Genomic DNA, 24,506 nt, shown 5'->3' on the forward strand with positions numbered 1-24,506 from the left:
GCCCCAGCAATATTCTTTAACTGGAAAGTTGGAAGAAGGAAGGGAAAAAAAAAAAAAAAAAAAAGTTTTGTTACAAAGAGCGGAAAAAGCTTTCGACCCTCCCAGCTACTGTGGAAACGTCCGTGGCTATTGAACAATGTGAGTCTGGTTCCTGTGTGGGGCTCAAACGTCTCTGACAGAGGGGGGGAAAAAAAGTGGTAGGAATATAGCTTATTCAAGGAACTTCTGAGCTTGGCTGCCTTCTAAACTTATCTGTGAACAGGAACTCGGCTTTTATCAACTGCCTTCTCCTTCAGGCACAGGAAAAGGATGTTAGCTTAAAGGAAAGGAAGAGAAAAGAAAGGAAAGAAAATACTGAGTGGTGTAACAGACTCTCGTTACAGTGCCAGAAAATGTCACAGACCTGCTTGCTCCACTGTCTGCACATGGTTTTTTTCTACAGTTTGAAGGCTGAATACCCTGGCTTTAGCAGCAGAATATTCATGGTATGTACAACAAATTATGGGCATTAAGGGATTCGGAGTAAATGCACAGCAAAAAAGAGCTTACAAACATATATTTTTGTGTGGCCTTTGCAAAGTAGCTCTGTGAATCATATTCTGTTCCCATCAAAGTGGAAGATTTTCATGAAGTAGTCCTTCAGAGAGGTCAGGATTATTGAGCATTTTTAAGAATTTCTGTTTGAGTTGTCATCTCTGGATCTCGCATCTAATTTTTTTGTTCATTTTTAATTAGTATTACAAAAAAACACTTGCCAAGAGCTGCTGTAAAGAGCTACCTCCATAACACATCCTAATAATAATAAAAAAAGGCTGGTTGGATGTAGTTTTCTTACTGGTTTTGCTTTACTTGATGGTGCTGCTTTTAGTTTTGTTGCTATTATAAACTGTATTTCTCTTCTGACTGTCTTGCAGGATGATGTACCCTGGCATTTTTAAGAAAAAAATGAGGGAAAATGATGTTCCACTGACAAAACAGGTGGGAATTCTGGTGTAGGACTGCTAGATCATGTCTCAGTTTGAACAATGAGATGCACAGCCCAACGTTGAGCACATCCTGCAGCACATTAAATGTAAAGCTTTTCTGGAGTCATTCCAATGCCAGCTGAAAAAATAGAGGATAAAATCTCTCTAGGATTTTGGAAGGCCTTATTATTAAAGGCTGTGGATTTGCATCTCCTTATCACGGGCTGGATCTGGACCCCTCTCCTGATTGCCTCTCTTTTATGCTTAATGGAAGAACCTAGAAAACTGCAGAAATGCCCTTACTGACCTGTGATAGACACCGCTGTGTAAAAGCAATTAAGCCCTAGGGCAGCAACAGTGACACGTGGGGCAAAGCAGAGAGAGATTTTGATAATTTAAAGGGCAAAACCTGCTCTTGCTGTTGTAATCACTTCTCCAGGGAGATGAAATCAGAAGTTCTGGACTGAAGACTGAAAGACATAAGCAACTTCCCTCTGTTCCTTCCTGCTGCTTTTATTTCAGAATTGTGTGCATCCTGCTATAATGCATGTTAATGTGTGAATATTTTATGTGCCGTATTTCACATACAAATGTGCCTTTCTCACAACTGACTGGTTGTGACCTAAGTGTTATGTGTACTTACTTAGTAAGACCCGTTATTGGGAAGGAACTGAAACAAACAGCAGGCTTATAACCTGAACTGCTGCGTGATCGTGGCTTGTGGAAAAGTGATTTTTGTGCTACAGATATTGAAGTTGTCCCACTTGTGACCTACTTCCAAATCCTTTGCACTTGTCTTTCAATATATACCTTTCCACTTAGTCTTAACTCGGCCGTTAAGTCTTTATTCTTCGTAGATGTGATACCTTCTAAGTGGTGGGGCAATGTTTCTCTGCTGTCCTCCTGGCTCGGAACATCTGCTGCTCCTTCAGGTGCCAGAACCCGTTCTCTGTGCCCTTGTAACGATGCTGCCCGACGAGTGCAGCAATCAGGAGGCAGAGATTGCTCAGCCATTTGCAAGTTAATAATTCAGCATGACTTTTTGGTAGCAGTTATGAAAGATATTAAAATATTGAGCATGCCGGGGACTGACGTCTCTTCCCTTGTGATAGGCATAGCAAAGGATGCTGCTATGAACACACGGAAGACATGAATTATTCAAAGAACCCTTCTTACTAAACAACACTAGCTAAGATTTCTGTCTAACAACTGTCCTGATTTGGGGTGTCTGAATAACATATTCAGGTTATACTGTTGGTGCATAACATTTCATTTATTGGCAGACTGAGCTGTACGTTTTCTTGCTTAACATCTGTAGAGGAAAGGTATGAGGAGTAGCCATTTAGGAACACGATACATCCCAACTTCGCCTCTTTTTGAGCTGGTGCCTCAGTGAGGAACCAGGGAAAACAGACGTATAAGGTCATTTGCTGTAACGAGTTGCTCATTGCCTTCTGAGGTCAGTCTCTTCTAGGAGGTACCTACTGGATGAGAAAGGCAACTGTGCACCAGCTAATACAAACAGATACCTATTCACTGTTCAGTTGCCTAATTAAGGCTTGGTGTACCTTACGGAGCTGGATACTACTGCTGGAATGGAAGAAATGGGTGAGACAAATCAAATTTAAAACATAGTTTGGAAAATGATTTGGAAATAGGTGGTACTCCAAATGTATACTTGAAGCCCTATCAGTAAGTGATAACAGCAGTGTAGAGATGTTTGGAGCTGCCCTGATACTTCTCAGAAGTTTCTAGGGGTTCTCAGAACAGCTAGCCAAAAAAACCCACCCCACTCGCTCTCTATTTTGGCAACTAAATTTGACAGGTGACAGATATTGTTCCTCCACTCTTGGTCCCCAGTCATTAGTGGCTTTTTTTGCCTTTGTCCTTATTCATTAAAATACTTTTACCCCAATTATTTCTCAGAAACGCTTCTTCAAACTGTTTTCAGTCTTGAAAGAGTTGATATTGCAGCTACACCGCATTCATCGGTATGCCCCGGGATCTTGCAGATAACTGTCAGGACTACTCTTGCCTTGTCTGGTAATTATAACCACTTACATTAAACACAGCTCTTAACCCCCTCCTATGTTGCCCACCCCAATAATTCAATGTCCCATTTGCAATTCTATAATCAAGTTGTCAAATAGCATCACCGTCTTCTAGATAATCTGCGTAAGATGTAAAATCTCATCTTGGCCCCTTTCTGTTTGCTTAGAGTCAGAGCCCTGCAGCTACAGTTCGATAGGAGATGGGTGACCACGCAGTAAACAGTGCCAAACATTACGCTTGATAAATGACTTGTACGCACTTGGAAAGCAAACGCACTGGCTATTCCAGCCCCTTTCTCTCTGGAGAAGGAGCCCTTAGAAATTAAATTTTCAGTGAATAGATTTCATTTTTTGTTTGTTTGGTTTGTTTCTTCCCAGATTCACTGCCTGCTCCATAATGCTCTTAAATCTATATTATAGCCTTAAATTCAAAATCTGATTATTTAAAAAAAAAAGCCTTGGGAAAAAAATGTTTAAAAAGCTGGAATTATTTTAATAAGCATGTGTTGCTTTAGATTCGTATATCCCAGCTTCAAATCTCTGGAGCAGACTGAATAACTGAAAGGATTTTATGTCTGGGAAGATGAATAGGACAGTTTTGTTGATAGCTGCACAGCAAGGGGATAACTTCTCATTAGGCATTGGTTTTCAGATCCAGAAAACGCTGTCTCATTCCCTGCCCGCGGCCGATGCCACACGTGCCTGTGCAGCCGCTCCGGGGAAGGGGAGCAAGGGGAGAGGGGTGTCAGGAGGGGGGCTGCTGGGCTAGGCAGGATTCCCTTCAGTGGTCCGCCCTTCAGAGGAGGAAGATGAATTCTGGTTGACTATATTTTTATTAGTTTGCTCAAAAGCTGTCAATGGTGTTCGACGGCAGAGATCAGTCACGGACTGCTGCGTGCTGTACTGGCAGCGCTCTGCTCGCTGTGTGTGTGCCTTAAAAATGGCTCGTTCGTCAGCCTTCAGGCTGTTCATTCCCTGGCAGAGGAAATTACTCATTAACTATGCAAACGTACATGCAGGGATTCAAGTCCTAAACTGTTTGCCAAGAGGATGTCAGACAGAACTGCTTGTTTTTGTTAGGGCATGAAAATGAATGATCTGAGACAGTTCTCCTTTCGGCATTTTGAAGTTTTCATAAATGGAGAGAGAGAGGGAGGATTTCTGTTTATATAGAGCAAGGTTTGATTCTGTTAATATTATTCTCCGTACAAAAACTTCCTGAACAAAGGATATTTATCAGCCACAGCAGCAGTCTGTCTTTCCTTTCCTTACCTGTTTTTCAAACATCCTGCACCATTTAAATACCTCAATAAAATATGACCAAATCCCACTCCTTTCATCCAGCGAGATGCCTTTGTCGTCTGATAGTCTTCAGCGTAAGTTCATCATTAAAAGACGAGGTTAAGGTTTTCTTGCAGTTGGGAAAATTAAAGAGGGAAGAGACAAAAATTAAGTAAAATCCTGTTTCAATCTGTCGCGGACACAGAGAAAAGTCAGGCACTAGAGGACAGGGAACCTTGATTTCTGCTTTGCATTGTTTTGTTTCCCTTGCGTCTGTGCTTTGGGAATAGGTAGACTTGAGTTAGACTTGTCTTGCCCGTATTCCAGAATTACTGGCAGGCATTGCACAGGCCTGCTTCCAGATATTGGCCACCAACACCCAGAGGGAGTTGGGGAACTGCACCTTTCAGAGACTCTCCAGAAACTACGGTGTTATGCAGCAAGAGGCTCGATGAACAAGCCTGAGCAGACGGAATTCAGACTTTAAAGGAACAACGGTTGGATGGTTTGTCATTGCACACATGAAGATGAAACTTTCTTTTGGCGTTATGCAGATCAGCTAAATGTTTGAGAGATATGAATTTGTTTACAAAGTGATATAAATGAAACTCAATAGAAAAAAATGGGAACTTAATGTCTAGCTTAACTGACTTCTCCCCAATGTCCCAAGGTAGATAACAGAGAAAAAGAGGTTGCTGCCAGGTGAGATGGGAACTTGGGTTCTCTGAATTGCCCACTGGAGGACCTTCTCTTTAGCTGCTGATTATGTTATCTAATACAAGGAAAAATTGTTTTTCAGGTACAAAGTTGAGATCCTCGCAAAATCTGAAAGCCAAGGTTGCTTACATTAACTCCTGTTGTTAGGTTTGCCCAAGGCAGGATTGGCAACAAATCAGAACTGAATCCTCTGCTTACAATAGAAACAGGGTGCCAGAGTTGCCATGGGGTGGCAAACGTTCAGGAGCCGTTATTGATGCTTGCCCTATATAGATCACCTACAGCGTTGTCCCGAGTCCAGAGCTTTCCTAAAAGGGTTTCAAGGTAAAACAATGGCTGCGCAAACTGCCCGCTGCCTTGGGAGTGATCCAACGGCATTTAAATGCCTCTTGTGAGCTCTTTCTGAAGGTCATCGGGAGAGGAGAATGCAGGAAAGGAGTATCCCACTACTGGTTAATTCAATCTGGTGATGATTCATGTTTCACATCCCAGGATGGCTTGATATTTCATGTATTTGTTACCTTTTATAGCAATGCGAAATACGTAGAATTCAATTGTACAAATCACAATGACAGAACAAGAGCTTAACAAAATCAAAATAGGCTTCTCACTCAGCCTTATCAGGCTAGGCGTTCTCCTGAAAATACCAGTAAAACCCATAACCCTGGGAAGCGCTGTGCTTTGCTTTAATGCTCCTTGAAAGCCTAGTGAAAAAGGAAATGGGCCCAGTAGCCATTCCCAAAGATGGCAAAATCACCTTTTACCAAATGTAGCAAAAACAAGACTTCTGCCCTGTGCCTAATGGAATCCATGGGAGTCTTCCAACTGAATCCAAGAGCAGCTAGCTTAAACCAGTGGTCGTATGATACGGATAAGACACATATATCTTCAATTTAAGAATACACTGGGAGCAGAAATGAGCACCAGCCGTGCACCTTGGATAGCGGTCAATCAGCCACCTAAAGGAAATTTTGAAAGATGGTAAGAAAAATCTTTTTTCACTCCTTGCTGCAACTGTCTAGAACAATGAGAGCTCTTATAATAATTGGAATGTTGTGTTGGCCTTCCCCTGAATCTTGCACTTTTTTTAATTAACAATTGATAAATTTATTAGCCTGTCAGAGATTTGGCTCCTCTACATTCAAATGGAAATTTGTTCTTCATTTGTAAGTAAGGAGATGCATTTGTGAGAAAAAAATTAAGAAATCCATATGTTATTTTCCAGATCAACACTATTTCAATTGTTTCATATGGAGTAAAAAAACACTCCCCAAAACTAAACACTCCCTATAGTAAGAACTATGTTTATGTACATGTCTGCATGTACGTACAGACATGTAACTTTTTTTGTTCAGACTTCTGTCTTTTCTCTGTAGTCATTCCCCATCTGATAACTTGTGGCAGCAGTGGCTTATGGACCGCTACACTTCATGATGTTACGGTGTGCTACCCTCCCATAATGCAGTTAAATCTCTGAATTTTGTATCCTGTTTGCCTGGTAAGGAAAAGCAGCCAAAGCTGGTCAGGGTTTGTGCTCCGAGACCAGTGCTCCATGGCTTCCATAGCTTCAGACGTGGCACCATTAAATAACAATAAAAATAAGTAATCACCTCGTTGCACCAGCAGTTGCTTTCACGGGCGCTTGCATTGAATTTCAGTTTGTGCTAGTGGGACAATAGCTGATTTGGGCCACTCAAAACCTACTTCAGAAAACAATTTAGCTTGAGTTTAACCTTAAGCACACTAGGATATCCGACTGTGATTAACAATCATACGTTTTGGTATTTTGTCCTAGTGAGGCCTTGAGGCTGGCTGGATCCCCTCTGCAAGCTGTAAGATTTCCCCAGTCAGTTCTCAGCTGGATGATCTTCTCGCCCCGCCGCGCTCTGCGGCACAGACCTCCGAGGTGAGTGATGGCGTAGGTGTAAAACGTCATCTCGCTCTGCAGCGGCGGAGCTCTGTCTACAGCAACTCAGCGAAACAAATAGGAAACAGGATTTCCCCCAACAGCATCTGATTTTTTCAGAAATGAACCATTGTAACGGGATGTGCAGCTGAGCAAAAATGGTTTATACTAAATGCCTTGAGGGGCCAACTGCAGACTTGACAAACATGGCCAGTGGGACTTCCAGTTCCCTTCACTTGAGCACCAAGCTCCAGCTCGTTCCCTTTTTCTCTCAGTATTTACTAGAAATAATGTTCTTGTTACAGTTCTGGTAACTGCCAGGCCAAGAAACCTGACCCTGTTTGTCTGCTGCCAGCTTGACAGGCTCTCCAGCCTCTGGGAACCCAGGAGAGCTCGTGCTTGCCTCCTGCTGCAGCCTCGAGGAGATGCCCTTTCAGGAACTCAGCTCTTCGGATAAAGTCTCCCTCTTCATATGAGAGCATCCTTGAGTGAGAGCATTGCAGCGTATTTTAAAAGCTTTATCTGTCTGGAAATTTTCCAGACAGTCCCTTACCTACCGATGTCCTCCTTCTCCTCCTCTCCCCCTCCCTTCTTAAATCTTCCCAAGCAGATCCGTATCATTAATATTTCAGTATCAGCTGTTCACAGGCATTGGCTACACTGCAGTGCACTTCATCAATAAGAGCCGGCAAAGGCTGTGAGGTTTGCCACACTGCCTTCATCCAGAGGAGGAGTAAGAGCAAAGACAGAGGCTGGCAGAGAAACCGAGTATCCACGGAGGGCAAGGCTGCATATTGCAGTCCCGGTCTTGAGGTGCTTTTTGCTGCTGTCCCTCGCTCAGATCGTCCGGGTGAGACCCTAGCAAGCAAGAAGAATGGATGTCTTTAAGAAAGGTTTCTCCATTGCTAAAGAAGGTGTGGTGGCTGCTGCAGAAAAGACCAAGCAGGGAGTGACGGAGGCTGCAGAGAAGACTAAAGAAGGGGTGATGTATGTAGGTAAGAGAACTATTTTCAATCTACATTTGAGCATGAACTGCTGCATAGATTTTCTCTGAGAAAGTCTGGGGAAATTATATTGTGGCTAAAGCTTGGGGGTGAATGGCAGGAGGTCTGGATAACATCGCCTGGGCTGCCACATCCTCCCTGTGCCTCAGTTTCCCCAACTGCAAATTAGACATAGAAACGGCCACTGCTTCAGGGGAGGCAGAACTAATGCAATGTTAAGGAGCATATGCCCAGGTGGAAGGTTTCTGTTATGACTGTTCACTGATTGTTTGCAGGGTGAGTCAGTCACTCTCCAAGCAGCCAAGTGCCGCTGATCCCCGCCTCGCCTCCGTGCTGCGAGAGGCACGCTGATGAGGTCCCTGAGAGGAGCCAGCAGCGTTGTTAAGTGGGGATTGCAGGATGCATCTGTTTCCCCACAAACATACTGTTTTATCCTGAAATCCTTCTCCTGTTCACCGACCTGTTTCATTCCCCATGCACACATTAATCTTGCTTTACAAGAGACACCCAAATTCATTTTGCCCAAAGGATAGGATCTGGAAAACAGCACGCCTGATGTCCTGCCAGAGACCTCTCTCACAGTTACTGTGCTCTTTCAGAAACCTCCTCTTCAAGGTCACCCTCGAAACCCGCTATTTCCGCTATTTAGCGCATATAATTATATGGCCGGATGGTCAGGTATTCCAGATACTATAAAATCTGTGAAGTCCTGGGTTCCCAAAACTGATTACCTTGGTGCCGATTACTGCACCTCACACAGCTTTTTATGTTTGCTAGATGTGGGAGTGAGGTGTTTTTTTTAGTAGAGAAGTTCACATGCTGGCTTTTCCTGCTGCTGTGCTGCAACATCCACAGCTGTATGTAGCTACTATATTTAAAACAGTTATATTGACAATAGCTACTGATATATATTTGTAAATGACAAATGAAATACAAATTTTATGCGTAGCAGATCTGGTGATGTCTTCATCCTGAAATTTTAAACACTCAACTATTGGCATGCTGTGAATGAACGTATGTAACAGTTCACATTTCAGTTTGAAGCTGACTCACGGGAAAAAAGGTAAACAGCATCCCTGTAAATAATTAAACTAACCACTAACTGAAACACCAGCCTATGAAATGTCAGATCTAGGTGTCAAATTTGTGGCATCCTTATTGCTCTGGCTGCTTCCTGGTTCGAGCTATGTCAGAAAGGATTATTCCATATTTTTATACATAATTCCTCACATCTCTGTTCAGTCATGTTGTACGTCTCCGTACTGTGACCTGTTTTTCATTTCTGCACAGCCATGACGCGCAGAGTCTGCTCGTGAGATGCTAACCTTTTCAATAAAGTTTTCTAGAAGCCTTCTTAAAACCTAAATCTCTGAATGAGGATCAAATAAGGATCAAGGTGAAGAGGAAGGGCTTTCTCCTTTTCTTTTTTGTTTTGGTTTGTTGGGTTTTTTGGTATACCGCCAATTCCTGCCCTGTCATGCACTGGATGGTGCTTTGCCTTGGGGCTGATTCAATTCCTGTTGCACGCCGGGGGATGCCTAGCCCTTTGGGGAATATTCAGTCTTTCACAGGCAGGAAGAGCAAAGGCCAGATGCTGATTAGCTCAGAGAATTTATTTTTAAATAGAAGAGGTGGAGGCCAGGTATATCAATTAAAACTGGAGTGACTATTACGTTGTCTGTGCTACCTTTTCTCACTCTGTGACACGCGAAGCGTTAACCAGAGACCTGAACTGTTCCTTCCTTGCTCCTTCCTTTGCAGTGCCCTATCCTAGCAGCTTGGTCTGCAGAGTTATGTGACGCAACCTGAGTTTTGGGTGCTAGGAGAAAATAATACTTGTATAAAAGCTTGAGGGTCTTTTCAGAAAGTCAGGAAAGGTGGGGGGGAAACCCCAAAGCCTAGGATGGATTAAGTGGATCCCTGACTTTTATTCAGGTTTGTGTTAACTCATCACTGACTCTCCAAGGAGGATTCCAGATGTCTGGGCACAACCACCACATCTGGTGAGTCACTTGCTGCTGCCCCGGGAGTCAAAAATGCTCATTCAGAGGCAGCCGCCTGGAGCAGACGGTGTCATCGGGGCTCTGCGGCCACCTCGTCCCTCTCTCTGAGCTACGCGGGTTCAGTTCCCCCAGCCCATGCCAGAGCCCGAGGTGCCTCCTCCTGTGCTAGCACTGCAATGCGGTTCACGGCTGGGCTGGCCAGAGACCCCGCCATCGCCGGGGAGTCACGAGCGTGGGGTGCTCCTGCCCCGCTGCGTGGCTTGCTGAGCGTGTAGGGTAGAGAAGAGGGTGCACGAAGAGAGAGAGAAATCCTGTAGCATGGGCCACCTTTGCACTTAGTAAAATCACAGTCTGGTCTCCAAACTGTAACAGCCTCTGGGTATACCGAAGTGGCTGTGGGTTCTTGCACAGCTGATGTATATCCAGAAGTTGATTCAATGGGCTGTATTTTTATTTGGTTTAAATAGGGGGATAAGTGATGCTGAAGTTAATTAATGGAGTTAATGCAAAGCTGCATCAGAATATTGAGTATAAGGTCAATAGTACTGTTTAATACTATAGTTCAGGAAGCCTCAACAAAGAATGCACTTCTAGCTTTCCAGAACGGCTTTCGGTCACGCATGTCGCAGAAAGTCCCAACCCACCAGCCTCTACTTAAACGAAGTGACTCCGGCGCGAACTCCTGCGCGACTTAAAGCACATCCTAACATCCTTTTCTACTACAACTCTTTTCCCACTGCACAGCGCTCCACCACCTCAGTCGCACCCTTGCCGTGCCCAAGCTCTTAGAGATGACTCACAGCACTCAGAAGAGGCAGGATGCATGAACTTTTAATCCTGTGTACACAAGCTGCAGGCAGGGACTAATGAGTGAAATGAGATTGAGCAGCAGGTGATTGCTTTCTGATTCAGCAGATGGGGGTTGCTGGCAGGGGTACGCGCCGAAGGTCAGATTTCACGTGGTGCATAATGGATGCTGAGCCTGAGTCACCGGGTGTGGTCAGGAGGCTGGGTTAGGAAGAAGAGGCCAACTCTCCCCAGCGGTGGCACTTCCCGCTGCCACTGCTTCTCTTGTGAAATGGATTCGGGTATTTTTCTTCTACCTGCACCCCTCCTTTCTGGAATTATTTTCCATCAGAAAACATGGCACCCACCCACTCCCCTCCCCCTGCAAAAGAATCGAGCCCAGATAGTCATCTTAACTCAAAAGTCTGGTAAAAAACCACACAGAAGTACAGCTCTTGTCTCACCAAGCACGTTTACTGCAAAACTGAAACATAGGCAAGGCTGGTGCAGCAAATTATATACTTTGCTTACCTAACAACTGCTCCTTGACAAAAAAACAGCAAAGAAGGGTTAAGCTTGAACATCTGTGTCCGATGTGAGAAGATCTTGTATGTCCAATCAATATTGTGGCAGTCTCTTAATGGAATGGCACTGGGAGGGAAACTGAGGCAGGATGGCACCTAATTGATCGGTGTGCATTCGGCCAGTTCAGGAGCTCACGTTCATGGCTTGAGACTTGCATCTGCTCTGCTCACTGCTGTGCTTCTGTACACGTTTGTATATCATGGACATCATTATTAAATCCAGTTTATAGCAGTGCACACGTATCATATGCATCATTAGGAATTGCAGTTTACAGCAGTAACAAGTATAAAGTAAAAAGATTTCATCTCTTCAGTTTTAACACGGTCCGGGAGGGTGGAGTGAAACGTTGAGGGCATATTGTAGCAGAACAGCTTTGTTCTGCCCCAGGCAACGATTACAACCACCAAAATAAATCAACAATTGAGAATTACATTCAATAATACATAACATGTATCAGGCAGAACAGAGCTGGGCTGGATCTGTTGTTATCAGGGCGCTGCACCTGTTTTGCCTTTCAGGCTGTTAATGGGAACGAGATGTGGTTTGTAGCTGATTTCTCCCACCACACCCATGGATGCTCCGGTACCGCTGCTCTGCCTGGCTCTCCGTTTCTATCATTTTGACAGTTGGCCATAAAAATCCTTTTGTTGTATCAGTATGGGAAATTTGAAAACAGCCTGTATAGGTGCAGATGACTTACAAAATACAGTAAAGTGGGACCAGTGGAACCTTTTGGCACTTGTTTATTTAACTTCCAACAGAGATAGATCTGATCCTTTATTTTTGTAATATGAAAAAGCATCTAGTTACTGTGGGGGCTGCCTATCTACCATAAGATTTAACATACGTGCTGCAGTATACAAACAGAAGGGATGTAGAGCAGGTCACTTCAAGCCTGGAGGAAAACTGCAGAGATTAATTATTCCTTAAGGGCTCCTTGTGTGGCAAACTGAATGCCCTCACATCCTGTTAGCTTTTCTGCCTTGAGAACAGCGAGATAAATTACAATGTAAGCATACATATGGTGTACTTTCATAATTTGAGATAAAAACATCTGCATTTTGAGTATCGCTGCGAGCAGGCACTTACAGCCTAGGCTGAGGGACCGAAATGGGAATCTAGTAAGTAGGAGGGTCGTCGTTCTGTAAATTCAGCCTCAAGTTTCTCCGGAGTCTTTATTAGAGGTACAGAATGAAGCTTTAAATGACCACTGCAGCCAAGTATCCTGCTGAAAGGCAGGGGAGAGTCACGGGTGGGATTCCACGTCTTGAAAGACTGAAGTAGGTGAGATTTCACCGGGTCACTTAATATACATTCATTTTTACCATTGGCTTAACATTGATTTACCTCTGCTCAACTGTTCTGTTGGAAATATTTCACAGACAATAAGCATGCTATAATCAAGATTTTTCAGGTCTAGGCATCTCCAGACAATTTGTAGTTAAAGTTATCCAACTCCCGACACCAAGGTGATCATTGACTTCACTGGGTAAGGAAGCTGGTCCCTTCTGCCGGCTTGTGTCTCGGCAGGAGGTGCCGGCAGCACCACGGCTCTCCGCCGCACCTAGTAAGAACAGAAAGCCATCCATGTCCAGAAACCAGAGGGTTCTTTGCCAGGAAGCACTGATGGGCCGTGTGTTTCCTTTCACAGGTACCAAAACCAAGGAAGGCGTAGTGCAAAGTGTGACCTCAGGTAAGAGCACAGCCCTGAGAGGGATGTGGAAATCTGTGATGTGTTGCTGGACCTCTTGATAAGGCCATCGTTCCTGCCAAATGGAAGGTCTCTGGGGGACACCGCTGATCTGCGTGACCTTCCATTTGATGAATGGAGGATGCTTGCCAGGAGTGATGGTTCGGGGTCTGGCATTTGCAGTGCACGTGGATGGGAGAAAATATTTAATCAGTAGAGCAGGTCAAAAAAATCTAACAAATGTCACTTGGCAGACTCGGATGATTCACAGCAATTTAGACATTTCACAATGCCAAGAGTGCTGCCCAGCACGCAGAGAGGATTTTCTTGCATCAGTTCCTGTTGGGCCAAAATTGTGGTCTTTGGGAGACTCCTGTCAGGCAGTCACAGTGTCAGGGACCCTAAGGGACCTTTCTAGGTATCCCAAGCTCTAAGGCTGGGCAGCTTTCTGAACTGCCTTGAAGAGAGATGAATGGATCCTTTCGCTGGACAATTTCATGACTAAATTACTCTTTTTTTTTTTTTTCCCCCCTACCCAGGTGTATTGAATCAAACAGAAGGTACCCAGAGAGAGGTCATATGCAGTCTGCAATGCAAAGTACCTTATTTGCACAACTGCCTTTTAGTATCTTACAGTGAATTTTTCATTCTCCAGTTGCCCACAAAGACTGACAGGCTGCAGTCAGAAAAAACCCTCACGTACATGATCTAAATTCAGCCGTGATCTCACATAAAAAATCCAAATAAGGACTGTCCCAGGGCTGATTTCTTCTCTTACCTGAATGCAATCGTTTTATTGTCCCAGTGAATTTGGCAGCCTTTTGGCAGTGCCTAACTCATTGACTTTCTGCTTTTGTTGAAATCCCAGTTGCTGAGAAGACCAAAGAGCAGGCCAATGTGGTGGGAGAAGCTGTGGTAGCCAGCGTGAACACAGTGGCAAACAAGACTGTAGAAGGAGCAGAGACCATCGTGGCCACTACAGGAGTTGTAAAAAAGGTATGTTCGTTTCTTCGGTGATGTGCAGGACAGAAGAGTTGTCTTTGGATTACACTTAAAATATCTGCAAACATGTACAGTTGATGGTTTTACCTATTCAATGAGAGGTTTTCAGCAATATCTGCTTTTATATAATGCTTAGTATTATTACATAATGCTTATATGTAATCACAGAATCGTTTGGTTTGGAAGGGACCTCTTGAGAGCATCTAGTCCAGCCCCCTTAGGGTCCATGACGGCAGGTTGCCCAGGACCACGTGCAGTTGGGTTTTGAATATCTCCACAGATGGACACTGCACAATATCCCTGGGCAACCTGTGTCAGCATTTGACCACCCTCACAGGAACAAAGGAGGTGTTTTCTTGTGTTCAGGTGGACACGTTAATCGATTTGTGCCCATTGCGTCTCGTCCTGTCAGCGGGCACTGCTGGCAAGAGTCCGGCTCCACGTTTTCTTATGAAGGTAGAAAAGCATTTTTTCCAGGGACTTGAGTAGAAATACAGCCAGGCTGCAGTGAGCATCTGGCCGGGGTCAGAGCTCCGGGGTGCGCTGGGTGTGAAGGAGCGGGAGCTCAGCGCTGGCCCTGGCAAGGCGCAGCCCCGGCCCCGGCCCGGCAGCTCCGCGGGCGGCAGAGGGCAGCAGGAATTCAGGCAAAGCCCGGTCCCGGCAGAGAGCCTGACCCTCCTGCTCCGCTTTGTGCCGATTTTGACAACAACCAAGCGCTTGCTGATAAAGGCCGCGTGACCCAAATTGTGCACGGATTAAGCCAGATTCAGACAAGGCGTCTTCTGTCCTCCAGCCTAATTTGACAAACTGGGTTCCTTCAAGTGAGGGGATTAAGGAGCATGTGAAGGAGCAGAACAGCTCCCTGGATGAAGGCAAAGCTGATCATTAGAGAAGATGCTTTCACCAGGTGGTAACAAACAGCAGTCATTGGTACAGTACATGAGGCTAACATTTGGCAGCTCTTTGGTAAGCTCGGCTGCATTTCCCCTCTTTAGAGAGCTGTGGCCAATAGCGTTGATAGCGACATGAGCTGGATGAGTCACAACAAACCCAAACCCAGAATCAAAGCGAAGCGAGGCTGGCCAAAATTGTTTTAATTGTTCAGACAGTTGGCTGATGAATTTCCTGACCTGCACATAAACACATTGTGATGTGAAACAAAACTTCTACACACCATATAAATCCTGAGAGAATAGCCTAACAAAAGAGGAGAACAGCAGCTACAAGTGACGCAAAAAGTCCTCCTGAAAGCATGTGAAAAGGGCAGATACAGAAGTTCTGCTAAGCCCTTGGGATAAGATTAAGCTCTATTCCCACAGGGAACAGCAGTTAGGCTGCAGGAGTACAAACAGTGATTCCTAATTCTGTGGGGCCAGACTACCCCCTCCTACCTTTTGACTGACCAGGCCCGGGGTTGTTGACCCAGGAGAGCTAGGAATTTGCTGACCGTAGGAATCCGTCCTGCAGATACCGAACTGCCTCCCCTTCTGGCGAGGACTGAGCAGCAATCCTCTTCCCCTTTCGTCCTAAGTGAGAGCCTTCCCTCAAAGGCTGGTGAGCTACAACTTACAGGTGGCAATTTCACAGCTCAAACCGGTTGACGTTATCTGTTTCCATCCTTGTGCAAATAGTCCCTTAGAAAATCAGCGATTCTTTCACCCTGGTAATGGTTCTGGGTTATGCAGACTGTAGGCAATATACAAAAGCTGTGAGTTTTCCAGAGGATTAAAGCATTAAGCATCTGAACTGTCATTTTGGCATCTTCTGTCAATGTCTGCCTGCTTGGAGTTAAAATGGGGATTGATCAAGAAATAAAAAAGTGGGATGTGTCCCATGCCAAAGGGCAGACTAAATGAGGGAGCAAGGAAACTGCTTCGGATACAATATCATGGTGTCATGCCAAATAGCAGAGGTGGGCAGCAGAATGAAAAGAGGAGAAGGAAAGCAAGGCAAAACAAGTCACAGGAGAAAGAAATTCAGAAAAAATGTTTGTTTCTGTGAAAGAGAGGGGTTGTCTACCTATTTTACTTCAGCTTAAATTAGGAGTGCAAATCTTCCAGTCATCCTCACTCACCATACTTCAATTGCATCTGCTAGATACCTAGCAGAATAGCTAGGATAGCATTGGATAGCAATGACATGGAAGATGGAGCTCCGAGTGCATCCCAACTGCTAATGGTTAATGGCCGTGGGGCCAGAGCTGCTCCGGAGGGAGGGCCCTGAAAGGAGGGTTGTGCTGGGCTCTCGGCACCAGCTGTTTTCTCTCCAGATCTGCTCCTACTGTGCTGCACAATTTGTTAATGGAAATGGAGCCAGAGGCTGCCAAGAGCAGCACCGGGCACTGCAGTGCATTCGAGAGACCTGCTGGAGACAGGCTGAGAAGAGTGATAAGATACAGCAGTTAGATGTTTAAAAAATAAATACCTACTGTTAAAATCTTGCAGTCCTGAAATTATCCACAAGTGTTCCAGCCCCTGAAGTTTGAGAGAGCTGTTGCATCCAGTCCTGAGACTTGCTCATGCTCCATCCCCTCCTCCTCCTTTTTAACTGCAAAGAGCAATTGCTGATGTCGTCTTTCTGTTTTCAACTATCTCCAGTATTGTTCCCTGCTGCCTCTACAGAGGGGTTGTTCACACCCCAGGGGGTCTGCGTGAATGCATGGTGAGCACTGAGCAGTGCTACAGGATGACTTGAATCTGGGGAGTCGAGTGGCCCAGGAGGCATGTCCCCAGCTCAGCGTTCCCAGTATTAATATCAATTACGGAGAGCTTGTTGACATTTAATCGGTGCGTTTGACGGCTGGGATCAGTGGCAGGCACATACTAGCAAGGAGTGGGGAAATCTAAGGATTCTGGATGAAGTTTTGCTCGGGGCGGCAGCTGCGGGTGGGTGAGCTCTGCGGGTGTATCAGGTGGCGACTTTGGCCATGGGGAAGAATCGAGACTGTCGTGGAACATGGCAGGCACTGAAATGTGGACACACGTGGGGCGGTTGGCAGCCCGCTGCCCTGTGCTGTCCTCGGTGGAGGAGGCAGGCAGAAGGAAATGGGGCTGAAGTAACTCTACACCTGCGGAGGGGTGCCAAGCACCAGACGAGAGCAACCTCGAGTAGCGTTGGCATCGCCTAGTAGGGCTTTGGCACTGGCCTGGTCACTGCTAACTGAGTACAAGAAGGTATTGACTCATTTGGAGGAGATTGTAAGTATTGAGTTAAAAATATGAAAGTTAAAAGACTATAAGCCCTCTGCAATTTTTCTGATGTGCAAAGGAATGAGACCCGTTGGTAATGTGTTTTGTCTGTGGCTCTGCACCCATCCCAGTTCCTGGGGTGGACATTAAGGGATTTCAGTGAGATAGCCACCCGCTGAATATCCCTGTCTTAGAAAAGGATTAATTCTTCGTCTGCATGACACAGCACAAAGTTTGCTGCATTGCAGACACCACGTGGCTGGGAACAAGCGCATGTACGTACACACACACACTCACAAAATGTCCCTCGGGGACCGGAGGAATTTCCCCAGTAGCTGATGCTTCGCTACGCCCTCTATCTAGATCTTCCCTTTAGATCTATTTGCCCTGTCAGTTTTTATATGGTTTAGTTGTCAGTTCACGGCTCTGTTATTTTGAATTGGGTTTGATCTTTTTGTTATTTCACACCATTAATTATTTGAGCAGTTGTCAGTTATGTGCAACCGCTGGGTGCGTTTGTTGGATCGCATCGTTTCTCTCTGCGCTTGATCTAGCACACATGTGCCATACCCATATCGCAGCTTATCGCTTTCATAACCACTGCACATTTTGAATACGAACGGTTGACGTGCATGGCCTTAATTCTGTTCACTTAAACCCTGCAACGCCACCGACGCTAAGACAGTTGCACCGAAGGAATTGGAAGGAGAAACTGAGGAGTGACCTCCCCATTTAAGTTAGTTTGGGCAGGGCGAGTGCCACTGAGGAGAGAGCAACCAAGGGCATCTGAGAGGCCACCGAGGGCAGAGCTGCTAAGCAGGAGGAGTAGGGAAAGCAACAGCAAAATTACCTTACAATTAGATAGAATAAATACTTGAAACTCTTCCCCTTTGTATTCAGGCTTCACCCTTTGTATTCAGGCTTCACTGTACTTCACTGACGCAGTGATGCATCCCGGTGGTATCCTTCAGCATCCCACGGAGCAGGGGAGACTGCAAAAGCAGCACGGGTCGGGATACTCTGCTCACAGGCACTTTTTCTGTGCCTCCCTCTCAGTCTCATGAGTGCATCCAGGCGTACATTTTTCACATGCAGAACAGCTGAGGTGGGAGCACTGGTGAAGCCTTCAAGTCTACAAGGTTGTGTGTGCTTCACGGCTAGAGGCTGTGCCCCAGTAATACTGTAGAATAATAATGTAAACAGTATTAAATATGTATTATTTGTATAAGCAGCCCCAGGAAACCCTAAGAGAGTCTGGATGAAAACAAAGCCACCCCAAGAGTCCACCTGGATTTGTAGGGTAAGACAAGGAACCTGCGCGCCCGTCTGTCTGTCCTGTCAGTGGGTCCACTCACTTTAATTACGGGCTGACCTCTTAGTCAGAGCTGTCAGCATCACTCCGAGCACATTCAGCCCGAAACCCACCCAGGACAGCCTGTCCATAGGACCTGTCAGGTTGCCCGAGGGTTTACAAGGGAGTGGTGTGGGGGCACTGCCAAGTAGCATTGCTTTTGCTCCAGCGCCCAAGGTCAAGAGCGCAACGGGAGGCTGAACCTTTCTCCGCCTTATGTAATCGATGTCCCATCGCGGGCTGTTAAATCTGTAGCAGATTAGGTTGCCAGTGAATCTCTCTGCTTTTACAGCCTTAAAATAATAACCAAAAAAGAAATCTTGCTTGCCACTGAATTTGTTGAGTTTTTGATGAGTAATGTTCCAGCATCCAACATTTAGACTCTGCGTGCTTTCTCTGTTAGGTAAGGAAGATAATCCTGATAAGGTTGCTTATCTCAGAATTCTTGGGGATGGCGAAAAAAACCCACTGGCCTATAACTTAATATGGATAAAAATATAAATTCCATTTCACGTATAGACTCAGCCAGCGGAACATACAACACAGTCACTGAGCTGAAAAAGGGAATTTCATTGAACCTGTGAAACAGAAATCTGAAGAATCAAATTGTAATTAATTTTTTTTGCAAAATCTGTGGACTTTTAAAATCTGTTTTTAAAAAACATATTAAAATATTTGAACCCAGAAGCCTATAGTGTGCTCTATTTAAGACCTCTTAACATTGTGCAGGAATATTTTTATAAATGGCAGGTCCTAATTTGTTGAGTTTTTCATTAGTGATATTGGAACATGTAACTGTTTCGTAACTTTAGTGAAATACTGTATTTTATATATATAATCTTCTATAGTGTATATATTCTACACAGAAATATATTTATATATATAAAAAGTATTTTAAAGCTTGTATAGTATTCCTGTAATGAATTCTAAGGTCTTGTGTTTCACTTAACTATTATGTTAAACTACTTCATTTTTCTCTATTCGCTAGCCAAAAAAATTCAACCCCTCCAAAAAAAAAAAAAAGAAAACAGCCCATAACAAACTAAATAATTTTTTTCCATTTTAAGTACTTTTTATAAGACAATACATAATTTCTGAGGGGGGAAAAAGAAATCTGCTTGCCGTTTAAGAACAGGAGGAGCGTTACTAATTACTTCATGGTTGCAACATGCCTTTCCCTTAGAACGTTTTATCCCTTTTAATGAGGAGATGAACACTGAAAGGAATGGCAAAGTTCTTGCTGTCCTCCAGAGAAGCTGGATTTTCACCCTTGCTTTCTTGCCCAGCGTCACGCTGGCAGTCAGTGTTATAGTTGGGGTTGGTACCCAGGAGTTTCTGGCTCTTCATCCAAAGTGAAGACCCTTACATCACGTGGTTCTCCTCGGTGTATTGTTTTCCTGACCAGTCACCGAAATCCCCAGCCAGCTAACGCCCAGCTGAAGAATGCAGCCCTTCCTCATCTCATGCTCGCTATTCTGGGCAGGGTGGGAAGCGCGTGAGAAAAAGGCTGTGAGGTGACGTCCCTAACACAGCCTGACACCTCTTCATCCTGCGATTGTGCTGGTTCCTCCACCACAGTTTAGAAACACTGTCCAGAAACATGGTTGCTTCCCTTTCTAAAAATAGATGGATGAGTCACTTTTCTCCTTCTGGAGCAGAGGCTTGGCAGAGAGCGTGGTTTAAGGGATATAATAAGCAGCACAATAGCTGAACAGGGATTCTTCACCCACCCATCACTCTCGGATGCAGTGTCCTGAGGATGGGCCTGAGGAGGGGATCCCCTTTTCCATGACTGTTCCCACATCTACCAGAGCTGAGCTCCCTGCCCACAGGAAGAGGAGGTGGTCGTGCCCTGTGGAAAGATGGGGTGCGCTGCACTTCACTTCTCCTTGTGCTCCTGTGAGCCGTCCCCCAGCTTTCCCAAGGCAGCCTGAGGCAGTTGCCTTTGATTCACCGTCATGGTTTCACAGGGCAGCTGGTAACCCCACCTGCAAAAAACCTACGAGGCACCTGCTGTTGCAGCTATCGTCATTGGCTTGCATTGCAGGTTTCTTTTCTTTCCACCTAACAGTCAAAAAAACTGCTTGTAAAGCTTCAAAATACAAGTTGAGGCTATTTACCTGCTGTGACCTAACGTGTGCTGTTGAGTTATAAGGTAGAGTCCTTTTTATACGGCCCGATACACATGTAAAGTGTTTTATAGCCACAGACTGGATCCTGAGGCCGGATCAGCCTCCATAAACTCAGAGCAGTGAGCTCTGTGTGTGACAACAGGGGAGTTCACTCGTTTCGGAAAGGCTGTGGCTAAGCGGCTCCATCGGAGCGGTGCCCTGTCCCCAGCAGCCTCGGGCCCCTCCTGCGCCGGGAGCGGGAGACCAGAAACTGGTCTCTGTGGTGTGCACAGTTTGATGCCATTAGGTTACCTGGGCTTACTTAAGACCGATCAGGCTGATGCTAGCAAGAATCATTTCAGCCAACAACGCGTTGCAAATTAAGGGCACGTTTCGTAGCCAAAAAAAAAAAAAAAAAAAAACAAACCCACACTGTGCTTTTCATATGGAGACACCCCCTGTAGCGCATGGCTCCCTCTGCAAACTGATTCACTCTCGGCAGGGGGTGAAGGGAATGCCTGGAGCTGCGACAGACATCAGTACTGGGCTGCGGCTCGTGTTTTGGCCATTTTCTTTCTTTGGTGGCTCGATCTCTTACGGTAGCCTGCGTGGAGAGCAGGAAGCCTATGGCAGGACAACCAGGTTGCGGTCCTTCCATCTCCCGGCTCCCCTTCCCGCCAAAAATAGACCTGAAGTCCAATTGCCAGCTTAAATTTTCATGGGATCTACCTTCTATCTATGTAACTCTGTGAAATATGTCCTTTTTTTCCTTTTTATTTCACATCACCTCTTCTTTCCTAATTCAGTCCCAAAGGCAGCAGGGGTGTTCTCCTACTGATGAGAACAGTTGTGACTGGACAGGAAAATAAGGACACGCGTGAAAATGAAGAGTGGAGCCCCCAAAACACACGGAGCATAAAGTTCTGTTTACAGTAGGTTTGCCAGGGACTGCATCAACAGCAGCACCAGGGAAAGCGGTGGCCTCGTGTTTCCAAAATACTGAGATTCAAACGATATATCTCCCTTCCACGCAAAATTGGCTTTCCCTTTACGTAATATATGTGCCTCAGGTTCCTTCTAGGGTGGCCCTGACTGGTGGGCAAAGAGACTAAAAACTCAGGGATGCTGCTGGGCATGTGTGCTCAAAGGGAACAGAGAAGCTTTGTCATTTTAGCCGAGTTCCCTGGTGATTTGGGGCTGGACTAGAGAGGACCCGCCATTTCTGCTTTCCCCTGCTCTTGCTGACTGGTTCCACAAAGGTGCATTTCTGCTTTCTGTCCATCCCCTGTGCACATCCAGTACGGTCAGGATTTTTGTCTTCTCTTCCTATGTGGCCGAATCACGTTTAAAGTAATTGCCTGGTAATACAATCTTTTCTCCTCTTCTTTGAACAGGAAGGTAGCTGAAAGGTGTGTGGAAGTAGCTAAAAGAGCCCAAAGTGCTTATGAAAATGCTTGGACTTCAAACACAAAGGAAAGCTTAACCTTTGATAATGAAATTTTATCTGAGCCATGACATTAATGCCACCACAATATCACTATATGTGAAATCAGTATTAGTCTATGCAATGAGTGCTTAGGGTAAGTAAGATAACGTAGGGAAAGGCTGGGCATAAATCTATCTTACTCCAAGTAAATTTATTTGTTGCTCTCAAATTTCTTCACACTTGAAGGAGCCAAAACTCTGTTTGGTCTCGGTGATGGGAAGGAAAACTTCAGAAAAAGAACTGATTTTCTGTATGGAAAAGAAATTGAATTCTTTTTCACAGACATCTGCTCTAAGAAGCTGCACAAAAAATGGATTTTGAGCAATATTTGCCATCTATTAAACCCGGTATTTTATTCGTGTGTGTAATGCTCAAACCCATTTTGCGTGGTCTGCTCAAACAGTCTGTCTGAGATTAGGGCGATGACTCTGCGTGTGCTGGTAAGGACAAACATCTCGCTTGTGACTTGGCAGGAGGACCTGGCCGCGCCGCAGCCGCCCGAGCAGCCGGGGGCGGCGGGAGAGGGGGCCCCGGCGGCAAGCACAGAGAGAGGCGGAGAGGTAAGGTGATGCCACAGCCACGGCTTCCCCGCGGTCCCCGGGCTCTTGAGACCGCGCGTGGGCTTTTTCTGGGTTACTGGTTTTCCCCCAGGAGAGTCTCCCCTTTGCTTGCTGTGGTTATAGATCTGCCGCGCGTGGAGCCCACCAGTATTCCCACTTCCATGAGCTGTTTGACAAAATCCTGAGCTCATCGGTTCTCACCTTTGCCGCTTCCTTTTTTGGGACCAGGAATTTGCCATGAGTGACAGATTGGACAGCCTGTAAACTGCTGCCTGAGTTGGGCGGATCTTGGGGTGTAAACACACATATAATAGTTAATGCTTTCCTATGGTTTTATCATCACATGGAATAGCTTTTTCCTGGTTGCGGCCACGCTTTAGAAGAGCTTTAGATAACAAGTTAGATTTTTCTATAGATTTTTAGGTAACAAGTTAGATTATTCTATAGATTTTTTTTCTGCATTTAAATTAGTTCTTTTGATTTTTGATCTATTCTACCTGCAATGTCCTTTTGAAGCCCTGGGTCAAATGTCAGTCTCTGGGCCAATTTCAGCGCTTGAACAAGGGAGGACGACCTCTTATTGTCCAATATGGGTGCTTTAAATGGACAAACCCTTCTCACGTGGTATTTCCTTTACGATTTCGGCCCTAAGGCCTTTGGCTGCCCACTCCACAAGCCCCACAGTACTGTCTGCACCCAAACTCCCCATTTTTCAGCTTCTCTGAAGCTCGGGCTGTTTTCACGGTGTCTGAAGCTCCCAAAAGCCTCAGCTTGCACCTACTGCCCTCTGCCAGCCATCGTCCCCTGGGTGCCAGTCCCAAAAACGAACCCTGCTAATCCGACTGACTTCATGGCTGCAGAAGTGCTAATGTCAGACTGCGCGTCGGGGCGGGGGGCAGAGCCGGCAGCAGAAAGCAGGACGCTCCTGCCAGCGGCAGCCCGGCCCGGCGTTAGCTGAACCTCAACCAGAAGTGAAATCACATCCTCGTTTTCCCCAGAGGTCTGAGTTACAGCGGGAGTCTGTCTGGTTCCCAGAAGGAAGGGATAATGCGTTTATTTTCTGAACCACATACGGTCCTTATTATTATGCAGTTGTTTATGGGTTTTTTTATGTGGTGACTACCAGCATTGATTTTTCTCTTAATTTTATTTATATATGTTTTCCTCTGGAAATATTTAACTGTTTTCCTGTCTTACTTCTCTCACAGGGTGAAAATGAAGGCAATTAATCAACTGAGGGACTTCTAGCTCAAAAGAGAGCATTCCAAGAGCGTACATGGAAATATTAGCTGACGCTACAACAGGAAAGTCCCGCTCTCCATAGACTAACTACATTCAGCTCTGTAGTCTTTCACTTGCCTCAAAAACCAATCGTACAATGTATGTAAGCCAGACTCCTCCGATTGTAAGTAAAGTGCAGCTGTGCACCAGGGTGTGTGTCTCCCTCGTGGCTTCCCGACCCGCTCGCTTTGCGTGTTTTTGTTGGACTCACTGATCTGTGTCTTGCGTCCATCTGCACTGGCACTTGGGATCTCTAGATATCGTGGAAATATTTTTTTTTAATTAATAAAAAAGTGTTTGAACAAGTTTTTTGTTTTGTCAGTTTTATTTGCACATTTTAGACGTTGATCCTTCCAAACTGATGAACTCTTCCTGTAAAAGTGTAGTATTAAAATACAGGGATCTCAGGACTGTGAGGGCCTTAGATCATGATGTAAGAGATGGGGAATAATGAAAAAATGTATTTCTGAAGTCAATAGCGTAGGCAGGCCAGCTTTCTGTCTCTCAGGGCTGAAAAATAGAGATTTCACTTTTTAAAT

At 45.3% G+C, this 24,506-nt stretch overlaps 1 protein-coding gene across 1 annotated transcript; it reads left to right on the plus strand.

Moving 5' to 3' along the window:
• The first annotated feature begins 7,355 nt into the window (after window positions 1-7,355).
• SNCG (synuclein gamma) lies at window positions 7,356-24,272 on the plus strand. Its single transcript, XM_075155424.1, has 5 exons — window positions 7,356-7,915; window positions 12,950-12,991; window positions 13,857-13,984; window positions 22,600-22,686; window positions 23,895-24,272. Exons 1-5 carry the CDS (start codon window positions 7,795-7,797, stop codon window positions 23,913-23,915), a joined length of 399 nt encoding a protein of 132 aa, XP_075011525.1. The 5' UTR covers window positions 7,356-7,794; the 3' UTR covers window positions 23,916-24,272.
• The last annotated feature ends 234 nt before the right edge of the window (window positions 24,273-24,506 follow it).

The sequence above is a fragment of the Calonectris borealis genome, chromosome 7 (assembly GCF_964195595.1).
Source record: "Calonectris borealis chromosome 7, bCalBor7.hap1.2, whole genome shotgun sequence".
Classification (NCBI taxonomy): Eukaryota; Metazoa; Chordata; class Aves; order Procellariiformes; family Procellariidae; genus Calonectris; species Calonectris borealis.